The sequence below is a fragment of the Homalodisca vitripennis genome, chromosome 2 (assembly GCF_021130785.1).
Source record: "Homalodisca vitripennis isolate AUS2020 chromosome 2, UT_GWSS_2.1, whole genome shotgun sequence".
In the NCBI taxonomy this organism is placed as follows: domain Eukaryota; kingdom Metazoa; phylum Arthropoda; class Insecta; order Hemiptera; family Cicadellidae; genus Homalodisca; species Homalodisca vitripennis.
This window is the reverse complement of record NC_060208.1, coordinates 111,357,199-111,381,915: the sequence shown is the minus strand read 5'-3', so window position 1 is coordinate 111,381,915 and position 24,717 is coordinate 111,357,199. Positions and strand designations below refer to the sequence as shown.

The 24,717-nt window shown below is 31.4% G+C and overlaps 1 protein-coding gene across 1 annotated transcript in view; it reads right to left on the bottom strand.

The window, feature by feature from the left end:
• The window catches only part of LOC124355768, a 75,389-nt gene extending 51,600 nt beyond the window's left edge, over positions 1-23,789 (bottom strand). The window contains exons 1-3 of the mRNA XM_046806923.1: positions 23,488-23,789; positions 22,492-22,562; positions 14,756-14,930 (exon numbers count right to left, since the gene is read on the bottom strand). Coding sequence (XP_046662879.1) covers positions 14,756-14,930; positions 22,492-22,562; positions 23,488-23,789 — 548 coding nt within the window. The remainder of the gene's footprint in view (positions 1-14,755; positions 14,931-22,491; positions 22,563-23,487) is intronic.
• Positions 23,790-24,717: the final 928 nt, after the last annotated feature.

Sequence of the window (24,717 nt, the reverse complement as noted above, 5' to 3'; positions counted from 1 at the left end):
CATTTTATTCTAAATCAAGATAAAGTATATAACTTTTGAACAGAAGTCAATAGATAAAATCAGATTATGCCATTTTACCAGCATTAAACCTCTAAGTGGTATAAATAACACAAAAATAAACTGTAAAATGCACACTCACACTCTGATAAACAATACCGTATTCAAAACTATAGAATTACTCTGTGGTGGGAACAATTGAGTATTTATACTAGAATAAAATTGTTATTACTTTTATTTATTATTGAGTTATTTTCTCTTATACTAATATCTTAGGGGGAAGGGAATATTTTTTTAAACTACACATTTGAGCAATTTTTAGTTGGTTAGGTTGGAAATATCTTGCAGCTGTTTTACACAAATCTGTAAACAGGGGCTGTCTCAGTGATAAATAAAACGGATCTTCTGTCGCGTGAATCACAGTTTTATTGCATTTCAGTGGCCTTTGGCACTCCTCTCGATTCTGGTTTTAACTCTTGATCAAAGTGTTCTTGGCAAACTATAGCAAATAACAGAAGTCTATTATAGTACTTATTGATTGTTTATGCACTGAAAGGATACTTTGCAATAAAAAAATAAGTGAAATTCAGATAGTTAACCGCTAAACTGAGTTTCACCTCTAGACACTACATACTGGTAAATTACTGTAAGATCAGTAACTTGGTCATGTTACTAGTCAAGCTCAACAGCTTCTGAGAATAAAGAAATCTTTAGTCTATTTTTACATGCACCAGACTGCACATCCCCCTCTCATACAAGTGGAGGTAACGTATCTGGTCCCCAAATTTTCTCCTCCTTAGACTGTATTAAAGTGATAAAATGTATCTTTTCTGAGAAAAAATGACTCAATGAAATCTTGAAAAAGGAATAACATCAAAATGTTATTTATAATGATGGAGCCATTAAAATTCCTAATTGCAAAACAACTTTGAACAAGAATGGTTTATTCTATAATGTTCTAACCTAATTCTTATTGGACTTTGAATATTTCCAGCAATTGAGTACAATAGCACCAGATTAGTATGTCATAGCTCAATCGCAAATGAAAACACCCAAAAGTAAACAGTCTTCAGTGAGTTTAGAATCAAGACTACATTTTAGTGTTCTTATCAATAACTAGATGATGGAAGTTTTTGTAACTTAATCTTTCTAGTTCAGTTTGTAGTCTATCATCACTCTAAGGAGAGGAGTATATTCTACTTTACAAATTTCAATTTCACCGAACTGAAATATCAAAAGATAGTTTTCTATTTCACCTTACATAGTTTTCTTAATTACAATACAGAACAGCATTATATTTTCCTATTATGAAATTTTAGGAGACTTTTCTATAATTTTATTTATTTTACAAGATTTCAGAATGTGTTTTTCACAAGAAATAAAATGTAGTACATTTTTATTAGTAAATGTGATCATTGATAGATCAATAACTGATAGAAACAAAGGGAATATTAGCCTTTTATATTTTGGTAGCATGCTAAAAATACATATTTCAATACAAAATACCACACCTTCATGGCCAAAGTATGATCCATTCACATTCACAAGATTTCAGCAGTGTATTCATGAATTTCTCCCTCCCCCCGCAAACTGTTTGGGAAACGTAATAAAATCCTCTTTCAAGAGTATACTTTTAATAACTGGTACTAAATCATAGTAATTCCTTAAAATCTTAACATTTTGAACTCATATAAACATTGATTTATAAATGATAAATCTTCATTAGTTCAGGACAAACCTTTGATCAGCTCAATGGTGAGGCAGGTGTGGTGCAGCAGGCAAGCTTGTGTGACAAATTATGATACTTGGAAGCTATACAAAGATTGCTTGTTATAGACTTGTGCATTTCATCATTTTATTAAAACTCTCTTTCTTTTTAGTATTAAACGTTTATGAAATTATGAATATCTGTGAAAATAAAATATAACATAAATTTAAATTTTATGTTTTTTCATTGCCAGTTTGGTCAATTTGGTGTGAATGTTGTAAGTCAAAGAATTTGTATTAATGAAGAAACTTGATTATAAGGAATTCCCAAGAAGAAAAACTATTGATATAAGATTACAAAGAGAAAATATACAATATGTAGTAAAGCCATCACAACGGTAGATAAGGGTGGAATTTCAAAAATGTTATAAAGTAGGTGACATGATGGTAGATAAAATTATTTTTAACCAAAATTTTCCAAATTCTCGAAGGTTTGGTCTATATTTTCCAAACATTCTGCATATTATAATAAAAAAATAAGGTTGATATTCCCTCTTACATTAACAGAAAATAATAGAGATTATTGGGTTTGAATCCCCAAACTGAAATCCGGTATATTAAAAAGTGTCTTTGTTCAAACCATCCGAAACACTTTACCTATGAGTAGCTAAACCAGTTTCTGTTTAATTTTTGACGCTCCTGAAATATCAAAATAAAGGAAAACATGCATGTAAAAGTAAAATGTTGCATTTCCAACCAGATTGTCAGTGAGCGTTTGCAAATTCATATCTTTTGTATGTTTGGAGATGGTGAAATAAAAACTTCCACAGAAATAGAACCTCGATAGCTCAAACCTGAATAATTTGAAATTCTAGGTAGCATGAAAGTTTTTAGGTCCCCTTGAATTCCCAGTAACTCTCAATGTAAAAAATGCATCTATAACATAAAGTTTTTTGATTGGTAACCTCTATAAGATGAAGTTTTGATCATCCCAGGCAGACACAACAGACCTTTATAATACAAAATTTCATTATTGTGAAATCTATAACATTAAGTATACCTCTATAAGATGGAATTCGCACACAATAACCTTGATACGCTGAAATATGGTGAAGAAACAATGACTCAGCGACAGATCTAGATAGCAATGTTCCAAATTTCCATACTTCATAGACCTTACTGGGCTCAGAGTTATTTTTCATATTGGAGGCCCATTACGAACATTATTGTCAGAAAATCAGAAAAAGTGTACCACGCTTAGTGTGGAATTTAAACGTAAAGTTATTAAAAATGTTAAGAAAAGAGAAAGTAGATATTGCCAGAGTTTAATATTGCTTGTAGTACTTTGTTTACTATTATTACTAAGAACTAAAACTTACTAAGAAGTGTAAAAGTTTGAAGTCTAGTAAATTTGTGGATATTGAAGGCTGCATTTTAAAATTGTTAAATGAGTGTTTCCAAGCAAGTAATGGATGGCTACAAAATTAAAACAATAGAAATGAAATCTTTTTTTTGAAAATTGTGTGACGAAAGTGCAAGTGTGGATGATGGAGGAGTTTGTGTTGAGTAAAAAGACAACTTTTTGAACTTACAGAGTATGAAACAGAAGACATTTTAAATGCTGATCAAACTGTCCTATTTTTCAAGTGTATGCTGGATAAAATTTCAAATAACAATCTTGCTGAGCACAAATAGCACAGGGCAGTCTAACTGAAGCCGTTAGTTATTAGAATATCTAAAAACTCAAGAGGTTTTAATAATGTAAAAAACCTTCCAACAGGCTACATGTTAAACAAAAAAGGCATGGATGGACAGTGAAGCTTTTAGTTCCTGGCTTAAAAGCCTCAACAGATAAATGAAAAAAATTAAAAAGAATTGTATTGTTCATTGACAATTGCATGGCTCATGTTGCCTTCCTAAATTGACAGACATCAAAATCAAATTCTTACCACCAAACACGGCTTCACAGAATACACACGGGGATACAGAATTTCTAAGTTCACTATTGACAGAAGGTTATTTATCAGTTTCTCTGTGACTTAGAATGCATGATCCCATCAAAATTGATTTATTCAGTGCCTTGTGGATGGTAACAATGCATGATCCCATCAAAATTGATTTATTCAGTGCCTTGTGGATGGTAACAAAAGCATGGTAAAATGTAAATGAATGTAAAATTTCTAACAACTGCTTCATAAAGAGCGGCTTAAGACACTGAAGCTGAAATTGAACAAGGCTCAGATCGACCACCCGTAAAGTGATATTCCACGGAACTGGGTAACTTTGACATGGACTTTGATGAGTTCATAACCTTAGACAATGATAATGCTGTTGTGATGAATTCTCTGAATCTGACATTCATCTTCAGTATTGGCAGACCCTGACTGTAATTGGGATGGAAAAGAAGATGAGGTGGAAGATGGTGAATGTGATCAATCCAACCCTTGATGAAGGATACCCATGTGAAGGATACATGTGATGAACTGAATGTTTTCATATTTGTATTCTTTACAAAAATTTTAATGAGTGAAAGTGTTATTAAATCCTTAGTGGAACTTGATTGCATGTTCGATAAACTAAAAATCACATCAAGTGAGCAAACTAAAATTAGTGATGAAGTGCTAGCTGCAGTACTGGTAAGCCTATTGAAATTTATGAAGACATTATAACACCCAGGATTAAGGCTATGGGTGTATTTTTGGGTTTTGTTTTGTTTTTGATGCATACTTAAATGAAAATAAATCATTAACTCTAATAATATTACATTTATTTTTAAAACCTTTTTTCTATATCCGAAGGAATACTGTTTTATTTGTTTTGTAGTTTGGTTGTATGTTGCTAAAACCACTGGAATATAGTGATGGAATTTTTAATTTATTATATGTACTATTTTACTTGAGTACAGCTATTTTATTCCAAAAGCAGTATTTTGGAAAAAGAATACAGTTTTATAATAAAATGGTACTTATTTGTTAGCATTGTTAGTATTTATATCCCAGTGGCAAATTTCAATACCACGAAGTTTGAGTGTCTTCCTCTTGGTAAGAAGAACCTCAATAGCAGAAATTTATTTAGAATCACGTAGTCATTCGTGCTATCGAGGGTTCCACTGTATATTGAGAGAAAATGTCTAGGAAATAAATTAGTATTTTTATCATACAAAGTCACAGAATCTTTATTATTAAAATTAAAAAAGCAAACGAATCATACAAAAAATAACTTTGTGTCAATAGTGTGAACAATAGCTTCGTGTGTGTACCCCAGCCTATATCTACCTTGCACATAAAGCCTTAAAATGGAGTAGCAAACTTATTTTAGTAAAATTAATTTAGTAAGAAATCAAATTGGAATTTTTATGATAACAATGCACCTTGCATGGGGTCCAGCTATTGTGTATGAAAACTTATCTGTCTGAATTATTTTCACCAATCATTAAATATTAGATCACTGGAGTTTTTGGGGTCACATAGAAGCTATTGTGGAACAGTGTGGTAGGCAAGAAGGGTGTTGTTGCACCGATCAGCTAAATAACCCAACCTGACATGTTTGGTCTGGTCCAGGGCCGAGAACCGCAAATAGCCAGAAATTCCGTTGCATTCTGGGAACAGCTCTCCTTGGGTTTAGTACTGGTCTGTGATTCAAATTGTTGATAAATAAAAAGAGACGGGATGGGTCAACAGTTAATATTTACCTTTGACCACTGATCAAACATTTGTCTGAATATAGAATATTTTGGATTTGGTTAGATATTAATTTTTATATAGTATTTGATTTGCTAATGAAAATTTTTTATCTGGCTCTCAGAATGTTGGATGATGACAGGTACAGGCTATACTTGGATGGTTTGAATGGGAAATCCACATAGACTATTTAGCCAAATTATGACAGGATGTCAAGTCACAAATGAATAATGTGTAGGAAGAATGTGAATACCTGCATAGTCTTGTTACTATCTAGTGTCAAGTGATCCTTAGAAAGCTTCGCTAAATAAGAGATGTGGCAGACAAGATCAAGAAAAACTGAAGCTGAGAGGATATCTTGCAATAAGCTAAAAAGGAAGAACTCATTACGATCCTGTTGAGTATAAGCCTTACCAGGTTCTGAATGGCACCAAAAGACTCTGCAAATGGATAAAACCATACAACTTATTGCTCGAACTTTCACAACTGAAAATTCTCTCAACAAAGTATAGTTAGGTTTACAAACAGGTAGGCTAATTTAGAAGAAACCTATTCTGCAGAGATGAATAGGACAACAAAGCCAATTGATGTGAAGGAGAATACATAACCCTTTAAGTACCCTACAAATGTATATTGTTATGCAAGTGTTTGTTAAAAATCGTCTTGCAACTATATATTGTTGTTTCACACTTAATGTACAGACACATTGATTTGTTTATTAAATCCGAAATCTGTGTTTCATAGAAGTAAATTAACTAGTCTTTGTTATTTAAAATACTATTAAATACAATTTTCAGTTTTCATAGTATTAATACTGATGCACATAACTGCAGTTTGTAGGTCTGTGGTGTCAGCTGGTGTACTATGCAGCTACTATATCATAACATTAAATGTGTAAACGCACATAGAGTGTGTTTTTTTTTTCATTATAGTTCTTTTATTGTTTATTGGTGTATTGTTTTGCTATATTCTTAAAGTGATTTAATTTGTTTTATATTTGTATTTAAATGTCTCAGTGAGGAAGTATTTCACCAATCAGTAAACATACTATAAGAAATTAGTGTTTTTTTTTTTTATTTCATATTATAATTAATTGGTAGCAAATAACATTTTTATCAGTAATATGAAGCATTATTTTATTTCTTAACTTGGACTTTTAATTTGGAAAAAACAACTAATTATAGCATGCTCTATAGTATTTTATTAATGTTATCAATATTTAAAGCAATAAAAAACACAAGTTTTCATAGTGAAATCATTTATAGTTGTTCAGTTTTGTTCATAATTTTACAAACTGCTTAATTTTAAAATACAAGTTGTTTCAAGTTTGAAACTAATAAAAATTTTAAATTTTGTTCCTACAGAACATACTTTTTGTAAAAATGTTATGGAAGTTTTAGTAACTACTGTAAAAGTGGTATTTTTCCTTGGCATTCGTGGATAGTTACAGTATATGGCACTTTTCAAGTTCAACTTGTAAGAACGACTGGCACTTTTGGTTAAGAGAGTGGCCCAATGACAGATTGAAGCAAATATAGGATTCTTCCATTGGACATTGATCTGCAGCCCTGTATGTTGTTCAACTATACTATAAACTCTTTGTACTGCACATAAAGTCTTTTTGGAAATAAGAAGTTTGTTTGATTAATAGCTTAAATCAGCAGGACCAAACAGCTAATTCTTTGGTTATCGTTTAGACAGACATAAAGTCAAACCCAAGGGCTCAAATAGTGTAAACTTTGATCTTCAATTTGACAATTCTGATCTGACTAGTAACAATGTGAACAGAGTTGCACTTGAAAGCACTTGAAAAGATGAAATTTTTATGCCAGATTTTGTTGATTTTATTCTAGGATTTGATTTTTACAGTTAATCAGACATTACAGTAATTTGGTATAGTGTAATATTGTATAAAAGGCAAGTTAATTTTGTAATTTGTATAATCACCAGTAAATAAAATAATATATTATGGGATTGTTTATCAAAATGTCAGATTTAGAAATGTATTATTTTGTGGTTTACGGGAATATATGATACTAACATAACCTTCCATTATTGAACAAGTTCTCACTACTAAAAGCTCTATATCTGGGCTTGGGTCTCAACAAGATATGTATTCAAACTACATACTGTGTTTTTGTATGTAGAATTAGAAAATATTGAAAAATATAGAATGGAAAGTATGAAAATTCTAGAGCATTTTTTTTAAAGTACTTTTTGTAAACTACTCGTATGTTCGGTCTACTATATAAGTGAATCAATTATGGCTACCTTTTAAATTTTTCAGTTCACACCTCATTAAAACATTGCTAGCACAAATGTTGCGGTTTCTCAGTGGAGTCATCTTCATTGAAGAGAAACTGACAAAGTCAATATCTTATGACTTGTAATGGCTCTTCACAGCATGACTGAAATATTTTTTAATTGTTATGCGTGTGAATCCGGAAACTTAGATAATTTATTATCACGATGTTTTTATGAAAATGCCCATTTAAGTCTAAAAACTAAGATAAATAAATAAAATTATACTTTTAATAAATGTATCTTCATGGAGTCTAAGGATAAATATTATATCTTAATTTATATTTAAAAAAAAATACAAATACGCTCCATATGACACGAGATTGCACTGCACACATTGTATGAACATTTTAAAATGCAGCAAATTTTATGATTATCAAAAGCAATCTGCCAGATAAAACTCCAAAGGGTATTTACTCATGTACAATGTGGTTAACCATTTCCCCAATCTTCCTGCAGTAGAGAATTAATTTTACATCCTAAATACATCATAAATTTGTATATTACATTTTTTGAAAGGGCTTCCATTGTCTCTTAAATAAATTGGTGAAAGTTCAGTGTTTGTGAAGGAAACAGGATTTTTTCCGGACATTTGCCATCGTTCAGTGAAACAAGAAAACAGTAACACTACGTTTCAGTGTTTGACCTTTCTTTGTATGATAATAATAGTAATATCACTTAATGAGCTGTTTATGAGATTAAAATACCAGAAAGCAATGTCGGACGTGTTTACACTGTTGTGACAGCAGACGGCCAAGACTGACGTGGGAGTGGCGTTATGTAGACGGGGTTTGTTTGTGCAAGCTACAGCAGCCGAGTAATGAGTTGGCAGCCGCCTATGTAGTGTACTCGTCTGTATTCCGATGGCACCAGCTGTGACACAATAAATAAAATGTATGTCTATAAATAAACTGCAAGGCAGTGCACGGAATGGGTTAACGTTGCGTTTATTGCAGTCTTTAAAAGTTCACTTTGATGTATTGACAATTCTGGCAGCCGGCTGCAACTCATTACTTAAAGCTTTGACGCACCATAAATACTGCAGTGATGATGATTCTTTGTGCTTTCCTCGCTTGAATATTTTATCTGTCACTTCAGATTGTTTTTTTTTTTTTTTTTTTTAATTTGTCTTGACAGATATTATTTAGACAAATGTTTCTTTTACAAATGGATCACTACCCCAATTTATTATAACCTGTATTGCGTTATATATCACTAGAAAGAGCATAAAAAATGCTGAAAAATTACACCTTCTCTAGGTCAATTAGGAGAACTCCTTTAGCAATTTCAGAAACGTCTGTTTATGTATTTTTGGTGAGTTTTGGAAACTTTACATAGCCGCATTTCAGTTTGAGGTAAAAATGTAAAAGGTAGTAATTTTCTTAATCTCAGAATTCACTATAAGTATACTAAATGTTATTAAAATCTAAAATGGTGAGATAAATTGAGTGTGTTGTTTTGACACTCTAACATGATGAATTTACGTCTTTATTATTTCAATTGTGAAAAAGAAGGTTCAAGTCTTAATTTGAAGAACCAATAACATCTAAAATGTAATAATATAAATACATTCTTTTAATAAGTTCTTTTTGGTATGGATTATTTCTAAGGCTTTGAAATATTGTTTAAGTTGTTTCTAAAACTTTTAGTTTTGTGACTTGCATTTGATACAGTATTTAAGAAATATATAACATTGGTTATTACATAAAGTTCTACATATGTAGTAAGTTTTTCTAGGTAAACAACTGTATTCATTTTATTTTTTTTATAAACTCAGTAATATTTAAATATATTAACTAAGATTATTGTATTTAAAAAAGTATACGTCTGTAAGTGTGTGTTCAGGTGGGTGGTTTCAATACTGTGGTTACATTACTTTTAAAATGTCAGTACTATAGACAAAATGGAGATATTGAATCTTTCATACCTCATATGCATGGTATATGGGAGATTGGAATTTGTTGTTTCCCCTCCTCCCACCAAAAATATTGATGGAGGATGACCTGTAATGGAGGATCAACTTGTTACATTCTTGTTAAGGACTATTATATATTTTGAATATCAGCGATTGTTTTATTATCTGATACAGCAAAATTTATTTTATTAAACTATTATTATTATTGTTCAGATTACTTAATATCTTGGGAGTGCCGATAGCTGAGTGGTCTGATAGCTGAGTGGTCTAAGACGTTGGACTTTGAGTCTGAGTTAGAGATAGCGCAGGTTGAATCCTGTCTGTGACCTTTGCACTTTTTATCAGTACCATCGACCTTGTACTGTATCACTCTCCCCCTTATTCTGTTTGATAAGATCCTGGCACAGGCCAGTGGCCCATGAGGACGGGCAGAATAAAGCATAAAAGGAGATCGGCTTCTCCCTTAAAAAAAAAATAAAAATAAAAAAAAAATAAAAAAACTAATGAGAACACTTTAATTTTTAAAATGAAATGAAGTTTTTTCAAATTTATGAAACATTAAAACAAAGTTAAAAGTAAAATTCAGATTGTTCAAGTTTAAGATAGTACTATACACAAGAATGTTAGCTTATTTACTATTACAATAGCACTGAGTCTATTACTGAACTGCATCTCTCTGCATTTAGAACACCATAAAATTTATTTTGAGCTCAAGTACTTGTTTAACTCTGGCACTTATTTTGTTTGCATTTTACACCAACATGTGAAAATTACAAAACTATAGTTACATGTTGGGAAGGTGTATGAAGATATAGGTTAATAGGTATAACTAAAGAATCACTTAATTTTATTGATAAATTAATACAAAACCAATAAAACGGAAGAAATATAGTATTCGGTTTTTATGTTGATATAATTTGTATTAGTTAATTTATGTCAGTTATTTTACAGTCATTTCTCTTAACTCCTTTATATATTAATTTATAAAAAACGTGTTGAAAATTAATTGAATTAAAACGAATATAAATGGTAACAATTTAAGATAAAAGATTTTTTATAATAGCAATTGGCAACATTAACAAATGTTATGTTTGGTCAACATTGTAGCTTAACATTTAGGGCCAGGAACTAAAGCATTTAAAAGGCATGTTCCCTAATTAATACAGTCTGGTGGTAAAATCCAGTTTTTGTAAATATTTGTTTTACCTTTGTGAGCTAAATGTTATCATAACTATGCATTAATTAATTATTTAGGTATTCATTCATGCATCTAAAACTTGAAGCCTGTTTCATAAAGCTAACTTTAAAATACATGGAATCAAACAGGAATCCATGAAAACAAGGTTGATGCATTGAATACATAAAAACTATCTAAGCAATTTGTTTTACATTTGTACTTGGATGGTCTGAAAAATTTCTGACCTAACCCAAAACATTTTTTCTTAACATTTTAATTTTTTTGACATAGTCTCTGTATAACTTTACATACTTCTCCCAGCGATGTTGCCTTCTCTGTAACTCATCCAAATAGCACGTGGCATTTTTCTTTGCAAAATAATTGTTCACGAAGGTGATTACCTCTTCATTTGACAAAAATTGTTATCCTCTGGGCACAATTTTTAGATGAGAGAACAAAAAGTTGCTTGGGGCTAGATCTGGTGAGTAAGGCGGATGGTCAGGTAGTTCAAACCATAATTCATGTATTAAAATTGTATAATTTTCCAAAAGTCACATATAATTAATTAGCTTTGGAAATATAAAGCCATGCATTACACGTGTAAAATATTATTATAATCATCATCATAAATATTATTATAAAAAAAAACAAAGAGGCTGAGATGGTGACTTTCCTCTCTTATGTTGTCCCATACCAAAATTAGCATGGCTGAGATTTAATTTTTCAGGACAAATTCCTGTTATTATAAAGTACCATTTGGGCCTTGCTTCTTGAGTTCTTGGGAAAAATATGTCATCAGTTAACATAGTAAATAAATACTGGGTGGCGCAAAAAGGGTAGTCGGATTTGAACTGCGTAGTACCAGTGGAAGGTGAGGAGGGGGACCACTGCCGGCCGTCTGCAAGTCGGCCATTACACCCAGTTTGCCACGAGATGGCGCAGTGGACGGTCGAGCATCGTGTTTTTTGCTGTGGAACAGTTTTTCAGAAATAATGAATCTTTTATTACTGTGCAACGATTGTTTCGACAACGTTTTGGTGTAGCGCGTGATGAACCCATTCCAGATCGCAGATCCATATCACGTTGGGTGACTGCATTCCGGACAACAGGGTCTGTCATGAGTGGTAAATCTACTGGACGTCCACGTGCGGCAGTTACTCCACAGAACATTGAGAATGTTAGAGCGTCAATGCTTCACAGTCCGCGTCGTTCCACCAGGCGTCGTGCTCAAACTTTAGGCCTCAGCCGTCGTTCGTTGCAGCGCATTTTAAGCCATGAGTTACAGTTTCACCCATACAAAATTATGATCACGCAAAAGCTCTATGATCATGATTTTGAGCACCGAAGACGATTTTGTGAAACAATGTTGGACATTTTGTACTCTAATAATGATGTTTTGCTTTTAATGTCAGATGAAGCCCATTTCCATTTAGACGGCTATGTCAACAAACAAAACTGTAGGTATTGGGCAGCAGCAACTAATCCCAGAGAATTGCACCAAAAGCCTCTTCATAGTGCTAAAGTAACAGTCTGGTGTGGAATGTCAAAATTGGGGATTGTTGGTCCTTATTTTTTTTGAGGAGAACAACGCTACAGTCACTGTGAACTCGGAACGTTACGTTAACATGCTACGTAGCTTTTTGGGGCCGAAACTGTGAGAGTTACGTGTAAATCGAGATCGACTTTGGTTTCAACAGGACGGGGCCATGGCCCACACAGTCAATGACTCCATGTGTGTCTTAAGGCGGATGTTCCCCCACCACATCATCTCGCGTTTTGGAGATGTCCACTGGCCTGCTAGATTACCTGACCTCTCAGCCTGTGAATTTTTTCTTTGGGGATACCTAAAGTCAAAAGTCTACGTAAACAAACCCCGAAACTTAATTGATCTGAAGGAGGCAATCAGTGCGGAAATTATGGCAATTCAAGAAGAAACTGTAGTGAAAGTGATGGAAAATTTCAAGGAAAGACTTGTGGAATGCATCACCGAGGAAGGACACCATCTTCCGGAAGTTATTTTCCGTACATGAATTTTGGAGGTTATTTCTTGTAATTGGGTGCCTGGGAGCATTTAGTTACGTAATTGAATAAAATTAATTTGTAAAACTGATGGAGTTATAGTTATTTAAAATCCGACCATCCTTTTTGCGCCACCTAGTACTATATTGAATCTGATAGTTATGTAATGGGAGGGACAAGAGCTTTATTAGTTTATTTCTCAGTTGTTTTAACTTTGTAGAATTGTATAGGACCCTTCGTGGTTTATATGAGATTTTCAAGTAGGGAATAAAATCATATCACAGGCATTAGTGCTTCCAAATTGTGAAAAATTTGTCTCGAAAGATTAGAATTAAATATAGTGTCTTACAGGGACCACTTTGTCCAGAAACTGCACTATTGTTTCTGGTACATTAAACAAGCTAATCAAAATAAATATCTTGTTAAGCACATGGGTAGAGGGTTTTATTTATACTCTGGTATTTGCAGATCAAAATTTTAACTCACTCATATAATTCTTTCAGGAAAATTTTCCCAAAATCAAGATCACATTTATTGCATTTACAATAAGTCTAATAAATATAAACTAAATTTCTTTGCATCTCTTTCCACCTTAAACCTGTTATCTTTTCTCTTACTCTACTAGTGATATATAGAAGGAACATTATTTAGACAGCAAATTCGAAAGGAGTGAGAAGACAGTATCAGCAATTGTGGGCTGGCCAACCAACGTCAGGGCTGGCAACCTGCCCACACCGCTGGAAATAGCATCTCCCAATACGATCTGGTGTTTCCAGTGTCGCCAATGACGCTGATTTTACCTCACTGTTAGTTACCCTAGGCCGTCGTATTCCGTCATTGGTAAACACAAGAATGAACAGACCAGTAGTGTTTACCGAGTTGGCGTCACTGTGTGAAATTTGATCTTTTGAAGTCATGCCTTCATGTTTGTAGGACGGTCTTTTCATACCACTACTCTCTATACCTGGTTCTCTGCTACATTTGTATATAGCAAATATATATTGATCTAAAATATTACTTTTTGAGATAGGTAAAATAGTTTTATGATTATAGTACAGTAATAACAACTTATCTTTCTGTGGTAGTGGAGCATTAAAACAAACTATGGGTTAGATTAAAATCTTTTAAATATTCTTTTTACTATTTGGTAGAAAGGGTGAAATATTTAATCTCTCTCCTCCAAATTAATTAATCATGCATAATAAAACATAAATATTGAAGATGATTTTAAACAATATACAAACTAATCCTTGCCTTAGTAGGAACTATGAATGCTTTTATTCCATCATTACATTAGTTTATGTGGTGAGATAACTAGTTTTTATTTTATGTGGATAAAATGGTTCTCTTTTTTCTTGGTAGTCAGAAGGAAAACGGTTTTTTATATGTTCTAGACTGTACTGTAGGTTGTCTTAAATTTGATTTATTCATTACTTTCCATCTTCTAAGGAAGAATCTGGTTTGAATCAGAAATTGCTCTATGATGACGATTCAAACACAGTTATTTCTCTATTTACTATTGCTACAGATTGTTGTTTGATCAAAAGTAAATGATTATATTTTACTTTAAAATTAAGTCATAAAATATGGCAAACTTTTAACTTGATCAGATGGGGAAACAGAAAGGGACTGCAAAATGAACTTTCTCTTTCTTACATTATTGTTCCCTACATGCTATAATTCTTAGCACGATTTTGAAATGGAATATTTTAGGTAACCATTATTCTTGTTCAACTAGCTTACTCTTTCATATCTTGAAGATTTTTTCAGATTGCAAAAAAGTTTGAATAATACTTAACTGAAATTAAAATAACAATCTAATTAAATTCCACAGACCACGGGTTGAAGGCATCACCACTCAACATTGCATAATGCGTGCAGAGTGTGCGGGTGCGGGAGTGTGTGAGTGAGCGAGAGCTAAGCGAGAGCAGCCCAGTATAGCTCAGTGTGTGTTGCAGGAACTCAGCCAACAACTTGGCGACGACAAGAGTCTCTCCGAACACCTCAAGCTTCCCGTGCAACGCATCAACGACTACCAGCTTCTGCTCAGGGTCAGTACGCGCCCTAACAAGCGCTAACAAGTTTGTGCTTGTGCGTGTCCTAACAGGTGTGGTGGTGTCCAGTGCTGTTAACACTTGTTAGATAAGTAAGTAACTTAAAAATAATACTCTTGCCAAAAAACATTTTTATTGAAAGGTCCATTTTGATAATTTGTAAACTAAGACAGATGTGTACAGATATTTCATAACTGTTAAAAGAAAAAATACCTTTTCTCAATAATTTTAAGCCGTAATTTATGTTACGTAAAATAACAATTTCCAATAGGCTTTTTAAATAAAACCAATTTTAAATAATTGTTTGCCAACCACATATTTGAGAACTAATTTATGAAATGTAAATCAAATGAAATCATGTAAATGAAAAGCTAAATCTAAACCATTGATATTGATCTAATACCATCGTGAAAATTTCCAGCCAGCTGCAGTGAGTACTTTTTAACTATTTATTAAACTATTCAAGTATAATTATATTTAATAGTAATTGCAATATGTTCACCACAGAAGTTACCACAAATAGAGTTTGACAGATACTTTGTACCGGTACGAATCACAAGCCAAGAACATATCACAGGCTCTCTTGTCAACAAGCTAATTATAGCAGGTATCCATGTCACTCAAGTGCAAGTGTACTACTCTAACAAATTCCAATAGAACACAATCTACCCTGTATAAATAATATTCAGTTAAATATCCTTTAAAATTATATATTGATATTGATTTTACACTAAAATTATAAATTGTAAAGGTCAATTATTGTAATTTTTTGTCATGTAGTTATATTATGAGTGCAGATGAGAAGGATAACATTGCCTAACTATAGCATTTAATTTCTTTAGAATTTCTATGGAATTTGGGTTTTAGACATCATTTTACTTGCGTTACCAAGCTGCCAGAGAATTTAGGAAGATATATTTGTCATGTGGATCCTGATAATTTCAATTGTATATTAAAACTAAATAAATATTAAAAATAATTTAAAGAAGTATTATTTTGTAGATATTAATATTCCATTTGAATTTAATTAAACACTTCATGGACAATCTGAGTTAACTTAAGGCAATGCAACATTTAATTCTATTTTAGATCAATCCTAATTAAGTTATTTGTATAATTCTCTTTGAGAGAAACCTCTTACAACCACTAAAGCATCTTTTCTTATGAAACCGAGGGATTGCTTTAGTATTGTTCTTCTCAAGCTGGTGTTTTCCCACTTGAAGTATAACTTTTTGGTATGCAGCATTCTTTTAGTACACAGAAATTCACAACATAATTTTGCCACAATATGCTCCAACTAATTTATTATAGGATATTTAATTTTAAAGAAAATTTATTAAAGCCCATTAAAAGTATTTTGTTAGTATATTATAAGAATATTATAAGATCAATCTACCTACTATATATTTTTTAATTTTTAAGAAAGCTTTAAAACATATAAATGGTGTTTATATTATATTATAGACTTATATTAGTTGTATTATTATATAGACTTTTGTCTACAGCATCATAATTTAAAGCAATGGAAATTCAAAAATTCACCACTAAACAGTTAAAATATATAAAAATTGGAATTGGATGTAGTAAAACAAAACTTTGAGTATTTATTTATTCATGGGCATCACAATGCATAATAATATTATGGCAGGTGGCTTACTGCTAAACCTAAAAATCTAAGTTACATTCATATAATTAAAATATACAGTTCAAATACATTTGACAAATAAAACAACAACGTATAATCTGAGATTTGTCATGTATCAGAGTAAAATAAATTAGAAATTGATAATTATATTAAAGACTAAAACTTACGAAATATGAATAAAATTTGTAGTAAGTACCTTTTTGATATATAAGAAAACAAATCAATTTTTGCAACAATTTTATTCTTTTATGAAAGTCTACACTTTTACCTACATTTTGATATAATGCATGGTAAATGTTATCGATGTTAAGGCACTTATAATATTGAAAAACAATCTTTGGTATATTGTCTTCATAGAAGTTTGACTGCAACAACATAATTTTGACATTATTATTATCATCGCAGCACTGACCATCTAGATGCTTCTTTTGTGGTTAACTTCAGATTTGGTCTTTTTGTAGCTACAACAAATCAAAATTTGGGATTTATATTGATTCGCATAAAAAGCGATATGTTTAAAGTTACATTTAACTTGTATGACCAAAAATCTGTAAAGCTAAATTTAGACTATTATTTGGAAATGCAAACAGTTTTGGACAGTACAATTTTCAAAGTATTATATATAGGTACATAAATAGCAATGTTCAAACCATTCATACACTTTGAAACATAACACACACCTATCGTACCAGAAAACATAAACACTGGAGTGTAGTAAAACTGGCTACAATTACATGAGCATTATGTAATAAATTTCTTAAATAAACTTTTAAAGTGCTAATTTTCCAAAGTAGATGAAAAATAAAGATAGTAAACTTTCAATGAAACGTAATAATATTTTGATAGATGTGGTCTTTCATTCTCTTGACACTTTTTTTAGAGCTGGCAATTCATTAATTTTTGGAGTTAATGTAATGGGTCATGTGCAGTTAAAAGAGAAGTGTGGCCTAGATAAAGATATGGAGGAGGGACACCATGCACCATGTGGTATCACTCGCTGTCACACCTCAATTCCATCTGTCTTCTGGTACTTCTGACTCCTAGACACCTTGTCACCATTTAGCTACACCACTCACTACTGCTGAGGGACCCAGCTTGTGTCAAGGGATTTGTTTTCTAATCTCAAACTATTCCCACAGAAGCAATAATTCATTCTGCCACAAGCACAGCCTCTACAAGATTTTACAAATCAGTTAGTGCTGAGATTCGAATCTCGTCATTCTAATGAGGAGGACTTGTCACAGAACAAAACACAATTCAGTCTCATAAGAACAAAAGAAACACACATGACAAGTAGGATTTTGTTGTTTTTTAAAGTTAAATGTTAATATGTTTAAAAAAAAACTTTTGAGACAATGTCAAACTGGACTAGGGAAGATGGCATTTGGGATTTTATACTAAATTACTAATGAACACACACAAAATTATTACCTAATAAATTTATGTATTATATTTATTTTGTAATTTAATACAAGGTGTGTATATGAAGTGAGTGTCCTGTGTAACACACACTATTTAACTTCAACTGTTGGCAACCCAAAATCAATTTAATCACTGACGATTTGGTGCTGAAAGTAAATAAAAGAGTTAAAATTAATAGAAAATTCACAATTCTTCTTAATCAGAGAAGTTTCATGAAGTGATCTCTGTGACATTTTAATTGAATTTTAAACTATTGAAAACAGAATAATTTTGCTGCATGATAATGCCCATTCACATGAGGCAACATTAACTCAGGATCTCGTCACAATGTATGGGTGGGAACAATTTGATAAGTCTCCATACGGTCCTAATCTAGCACCCACAAAAGAAGCATCTAGACGGTCAGCGCTTCAATGATGATAATAGTAGTGTCAAAATTATGTTGTTGCAGTCACTGTTAAATCAAATGGCAAACTTCTATGACAACAATATACAAAAGATTGTTTTTCAATATTATAAGTGCCTTAATATCAATGACATTTACCATGCATTATATCAAAATTCAGGTAAAAGTGTGGACTTTCATAAAAGAACAAAATTGTTGTAAAAATTTATTTGTTTTCTTATACATCAAAACGGTACTTACTACAAATTTTAGTTGTTTTTCGTAAGTTTAGTAGCTTGCATGTAAGAAAGTAAAACTGTTCTTGTTTAGCACTTTAATCCTAAATGTCTATGTACTTTGTTTTAAAATTCCATTTTTTAATAAAATTCTGGCTTTCCAATATTTTGAAAATATAAAGTATCCTAGTAGGTGTATAAATTTATGTGCCTTTTTATCTCACAATAAACTCTTTTTTTGATTTGATTTATTGTATTATAAAATTGAATCTGCTTTTCATCAACAACACATACTCTAATGTTGGTGTCAATAAATTCTTTTCAATACCAATATTACTCTACATTGAAACGTTGGTACAGTGTGTCATCAACAAGAGATTGAGTTCAAGTATTCATTGAGAAATGTTTTTTTTATTTTAAGTACAGTTTTCAACATGGTCATTCAGTAAGCCTTTTTTAATATGTTGACTGCAGCAGACAGTACTCTTCAAGTACAAATCATACTTTTATCTAAGGAACTTATTGGTTTAATAAAGTTAGCACCTTCTCTGTTCATCTACACCGAGCAATCTGGACTATTAAGTCTGTAAAGTATAACACATTAGTGTCTCCCGCAGTCAACATATTAACAAAGGCTTACTGAATGACCATGTTGAGAGCTGTACTTAAATTAAAAAACATTTCTCAATGAATACTTGAATTTACTCTTGTTGATGACACACTGTAGCAAAGTTTCAAAGTAGAGTAATATTGGTATTGAACTAGTTACAAGTTTAAACATTTTCACACTTTAATGAATTGGAATTATTTTTGAAATTTTGAATTCTTTAACAAATAGCTAATTATAAAAGAGCTATATCGTGGCACAATGGCTTTACATGATAATATTTTATTTTTGTATACAGGAGGTGAATCATTAGATACATCATGATAGCTAGATTAAGATTTGTTACTAAAAGTTGGTATTATTTTAATAGATCTCTCTTTGTAATGCATGCAAATTTAGAATTTTTAGTCATGCATATACTACTTTCTTTTATCTCTGATTCATTGTAATTTCTAATATTTAATACAAATTATAACATTAGACAAGATAGGAGTAGGTCACACCACATATCAAATAACAAACTTCAATGAGGCTGCAAGCAAAAAGTCAAGTCTATAGCTAAATGTGTTACTGTATGTACAATGCTAAATTGTGATAATTGTTCTTAAATTGTTTACAAATTTATTTATTCTGTGATTTTCTTGTTGCCATCTTGGTTGCTCTTAAGACCAATGTAAAAATATTTGATTACACTCAGCCAAATTCCATGGAGTGACATGCGCTATAATCAAACTCGATATTGCCTTTATAGAAATGAATCCTCATGCAAAATTTTAAGTCTATAGATCAGCTTGTTTTCCAGATATTCAAGAGGATTTGCTAATATTTAGAGAGTCTAAAACTCTCACTAGCATATTTATATATACTTTTGGTCTCTAAATGTAATAAAATAAAACAATCATTTAAAAATATAAACAGACAGTAAATTTTAAATGAACCTTGACTTCTCCAACTCAAACTTCATCCACATTGACAGCCACACTTCTCTCTTTTGTAGCACCATAAGCATGATGTTATAGTGACATCATAAAACTTGCCAGAAAGATTATCTTCATCTAGCCATTTAGAAACTTAGTGATATATCATGGGTATGTTTTATCAAGTTGGTTTATGGTGCGTTATAGCTTTGTTTTAGGCTATACTAGGCTAAATTTTGGTATATTTTGGAAATAATTAGTATAAAAATTAATTTTTTGTTAATTTTTGGAAATAATTATATGTATAGTAATATATAGATTACTTCCCACCACTATTAAAAATTTTGAAATGGGTTATTAATTTATTTATTGTTTAATATTGCTTATAATTCTCTATATTTGGTATGTTTTGGAAACATTTAGTATAAGAATTATATTTTTTGTAAATTTAAAAAAATAATCATACCTATAGTAAAAAATTAAACCTGCTGTGTACTATTTGTAGTTTTTACAATATATACATATAATTTTTGTTCAAGAGAATCAGGATAACATTATGTATTTTCTGAAACTACCTACATAAAATGAAGAATAAATTGGCTATCTCAGATTGTAGTGATTATAATATCACACTTTACCAGGGACAGTCCCAGACTTTATAACATGATTTGTGTACTCATTTTTGATGGTTTATACATTGTGCTTTATACCATTATTATATGCACATCTTGAAAAAAATAATGTATTACATATATAATCAAATTCAAATTTATTTGATCATTAAGCACATTCAACAGGCAATAGATCAGTCAAAGACATTAAAACAACTAACAAGGTAAGAAGTTAGATTACAGAAGGTACAATCAACAATTAAATAAAAAGTATGTATATCACAATGTCCAATAGCTAAAACTTAATTCTAACAATGTCGCTATGATAACATTGTTTCAAGTTATAGAAAGGATTATCAGTCAACCACATATAAAGTACCTTTTTGAACCTATCATAGTCTACTTCATGAGCCAGTAGAGGCAATTTATTAAATAGAGTTATTCCAACATGTTCAAAAGAGGACAGGGTTAGACTGAGTCTACTATACTCTAGGTGGACTAAGTGAGAATTTCTAGTATTGTAATGAAAGTTTCTATTGAGTTTAAGTGTGTGTAAATTACGTTTAACAATCAGTAAAGTAACAAATATATATATATATATATATTGGTTTACATCATTTAAGGTTCTTAATTGTCTAAACAAAGGCTTACAATGGTCATTTAAAGCCGAGAATGAAAAGATTCTAATCACCTTGGGGGGGGGGTGGGGGGGGGGGGGGGTGGGGGGGGGGGGGGGTGGGGGGGGGGGGGGGTGGGGGGGGGGGGGGGTGGGGGGGGGGGGGGGTGGGGGGGGGTGAGGAAATTAAATCGTTCTCATTGTTAGTGTAGTTAAGTTTGGGAAGGGGTGAGGGGAATGTGTGCAATGGTAATTTTTTCCCTTTGAAAGAACCATTCATTTTTTTTTTCGAATTTTGTGTTTCTTTAGTACTTATTTTTAAAAGGTTAACGGGTGGTAAGCTTTTTTTGTTAGATTGAGTCTGGATCTGAATAAAATAAAAAATTAATATTTTCAAATTTAAACTCAAAAGAAAAAATAGGTGGATGAAAAGCCAACTTTTTTTTTTTTGTACATTTAAAAAAAGGTTTACTTTTTTGAATCAAATTATTTGATACGAATTATCCCTTAATATTTTAATTTATTTATTTTTGGTTTTTAAACAATGGTTTTTTTTTTTAAAATTAAATTTTTTTTAAAAAGGTCAAAATTCAAATTGATTTTTTTTAGTTACATTGTATTTATACCAAACGTACACATAAAAACTAAAAATGGTACAAAACTAATTGTTAAAGTTTTAATAAAGTATTCTCTAAATTTTTTTTTTATTTATAAAAGTGTTAAACATTTTAGTAAGTGTTCATGAATCGGAATAGATATTTATGTATTTTTAGACACCACCATAATACAAGTGAAGTTTGCACTGTAAAAATCCTATACACTTTTCAGAGGATTTATTTAAGGGACACAAAATTTACTTCTGCACATACTAAAACATACCGAAATCATATATACTGATACTATTTGTTCAAAACACCATAAGCTCTTTACTTAAAAAAAGTACGATTTAGTTTCTTTAATGGCTGAAGGGTCTGTAGCTTTAAACTGATGTTTGGGAAATTATGGAACTATTGTTATGGGAACTGTTTTTATTAAATCCACCATGCTTTCTTCACTTACAAATGAAAATCTCAATTCATATTTTATTCTTCATACTGGAAAATATTATAGTAATATCTTAAAATAAACACTTCAACCAATCCTTTTTTAAACCGATTCTACAGTAACTTTGTTAATTCACACTGGAACCTCAAACCAAATACAAGTGTTGTTCCAGGTAAAGACTGCTAGAATCAGATCTGAGTTGACAAGTGAGACAAGCCTGTGGCAGCATCTGAGAAATGTTGAAGTATTGGAGATAATATACATATGAGTTTTTCAATAGTAGAGTGCAATTAAGATTGGACATGGCAATGGAAAGAAGAAATATGTGTATAATTTTTACCCTTAAAAATATTTGTATGATATCTAAAGTTCTTAATCCAAACAGTACATGACTCAATTTTATGTTTAACTTGAAAATAGGAATAACAGAATACCAAAGAACTCTGGACTTGCATAGTACAGAGAATGAAAACACAAAATTTCCAGTGTTAAAGACATTTGGTATGAACAAGACAATCAAAAAAATAGCGAACATTAAAATGTGAATATCTGATGTAAGAATAATACTCCACAGAAACATAAAAAAAGAAAACTTCACAAGGAACATTATACAGTTTCTTCTTGTCTGTGCAGGAGCTACTTGGGTTACTTTGCCAAATAAAGTAGAAGAAAACATTGTTTAAATCCAATTGCAACCTTGATCTGACTCCCCGATGGTATCTCAAGGCTTAAAGCAGCTAAAAAGTTAGGCATTTTTTAAACTGTTACGGTTTTAGATTTGAATTTGAAGGTTCATCTTACAGGTTGGTGTTGAATACATTTTCAATTGAGTGATAAATGCGCCTGGATGGCAGTATTGCCTGACGATAGTGACTATTTCAAATATATACTTAAATGTTCAAGTCTGAGCTTGCACAGGTAAACTTATAACACAATACTGCCAGTCTTTATTGAAACACACTTTGATAAAAAAAACCCTGAGGTTTAAATACTATACAGGGGATTTATGTAAATCTAATTCTAACAGAAAACCCAAAAAAATTCCACTGATCCAAATAAGCTCAAAAAATATTTACAATTTTAAAATACTATATACAAAATTTCTTTGTGATATCTCTTTTTCCACACCCATTCTGCCCAATAAAAATACTTACGTTTCATCGCACATGCCCTCAATGGTTTTTGTAAAATAATACGGGTTTCCCGCTAGAGGACCTCCCTCTCGCTTGTGACATTGATGCAACTGCTTGCTGCCAATCTCCTCGATGGTGACACCCCCTGACGATGACGACTGTATCGCCGAATGTCGTGTTCCCCCACCGATCACCTCTCGGCTGCTCTGCCACGAGTCCGTCCGTCCTACAGAAGCACTCTCCTCCACCACTGTGATACTCTCTTCGAGAGCTTGACATGCCTTGAAGACATCTGACTGCGGGGTGTCGATGACGTCTTCCATGTACACTTCTTGGCTCGTGCCCTACTTGAAACTGGACCGGAACTCTGAGACACAAGCAACATATTATGCGTCTCCAACACTACTTCTCGTCTCCTACCGTTCACTATACTATATATATCGAGTGGGACAGTTTATTGAAAGATTAAATAAATATTCATTATTAACCTATAGCATTCCTCTGGACATCTCTTAAGAAATTATTATTTTTTAAATATTTTCCCTTCTTATAAAGAGGACACTTCTTCTTGCTATTCTTCTACAGGACCTAATAACATTTATATTTTAAAACGCATTTTAAATTTATGAATAAATATTTAGAAACAGTTATATAATTGAATTGGTGGAGAAAATTAAATTATTTTTGTTTAATGAAATATTTTTAATTTTTTTTTTTTTTAAATTTTATTGCTTCTGCAATTTTTTACTAAAACACAAGAGAGTTAATCCTTTAAAAGTTAAATGTTATTACAACATTCTTTCAATTAGAAATCCAAAATCAATTTAAAGTTTTTTTAGTATTTTTAATGGCAAACACATTTCAGAAACTAAAAATATTTCTGAATTTTTACAATATCATTGTACAGTTTATTGAAATAGGTATTTAGAGTTTTATCTTAATTAAAGTGTAATGGCTTGTCTTGTGCATAAATATTTTTGTATGAAACAAAAATAAATTTTGTATTTGGTACAAATATGAATGAAATTAACCACCTGTATCAGTTAAGTGGCTTAGTGATGTATAAAAAAACATACATTGTTAGTAATAACATTTAAATGCTTAGTGAATGTAGAGATAGAAAGAACTTATTAAGTTGTGAACATACTACAACAGTTAATGTTATCGATACAGTTAGATTATAACATTATTGTGAGTATGTGAAAATATTAATTTTTTGTTCTAACTAATACATCAAGGGATTATTCACAA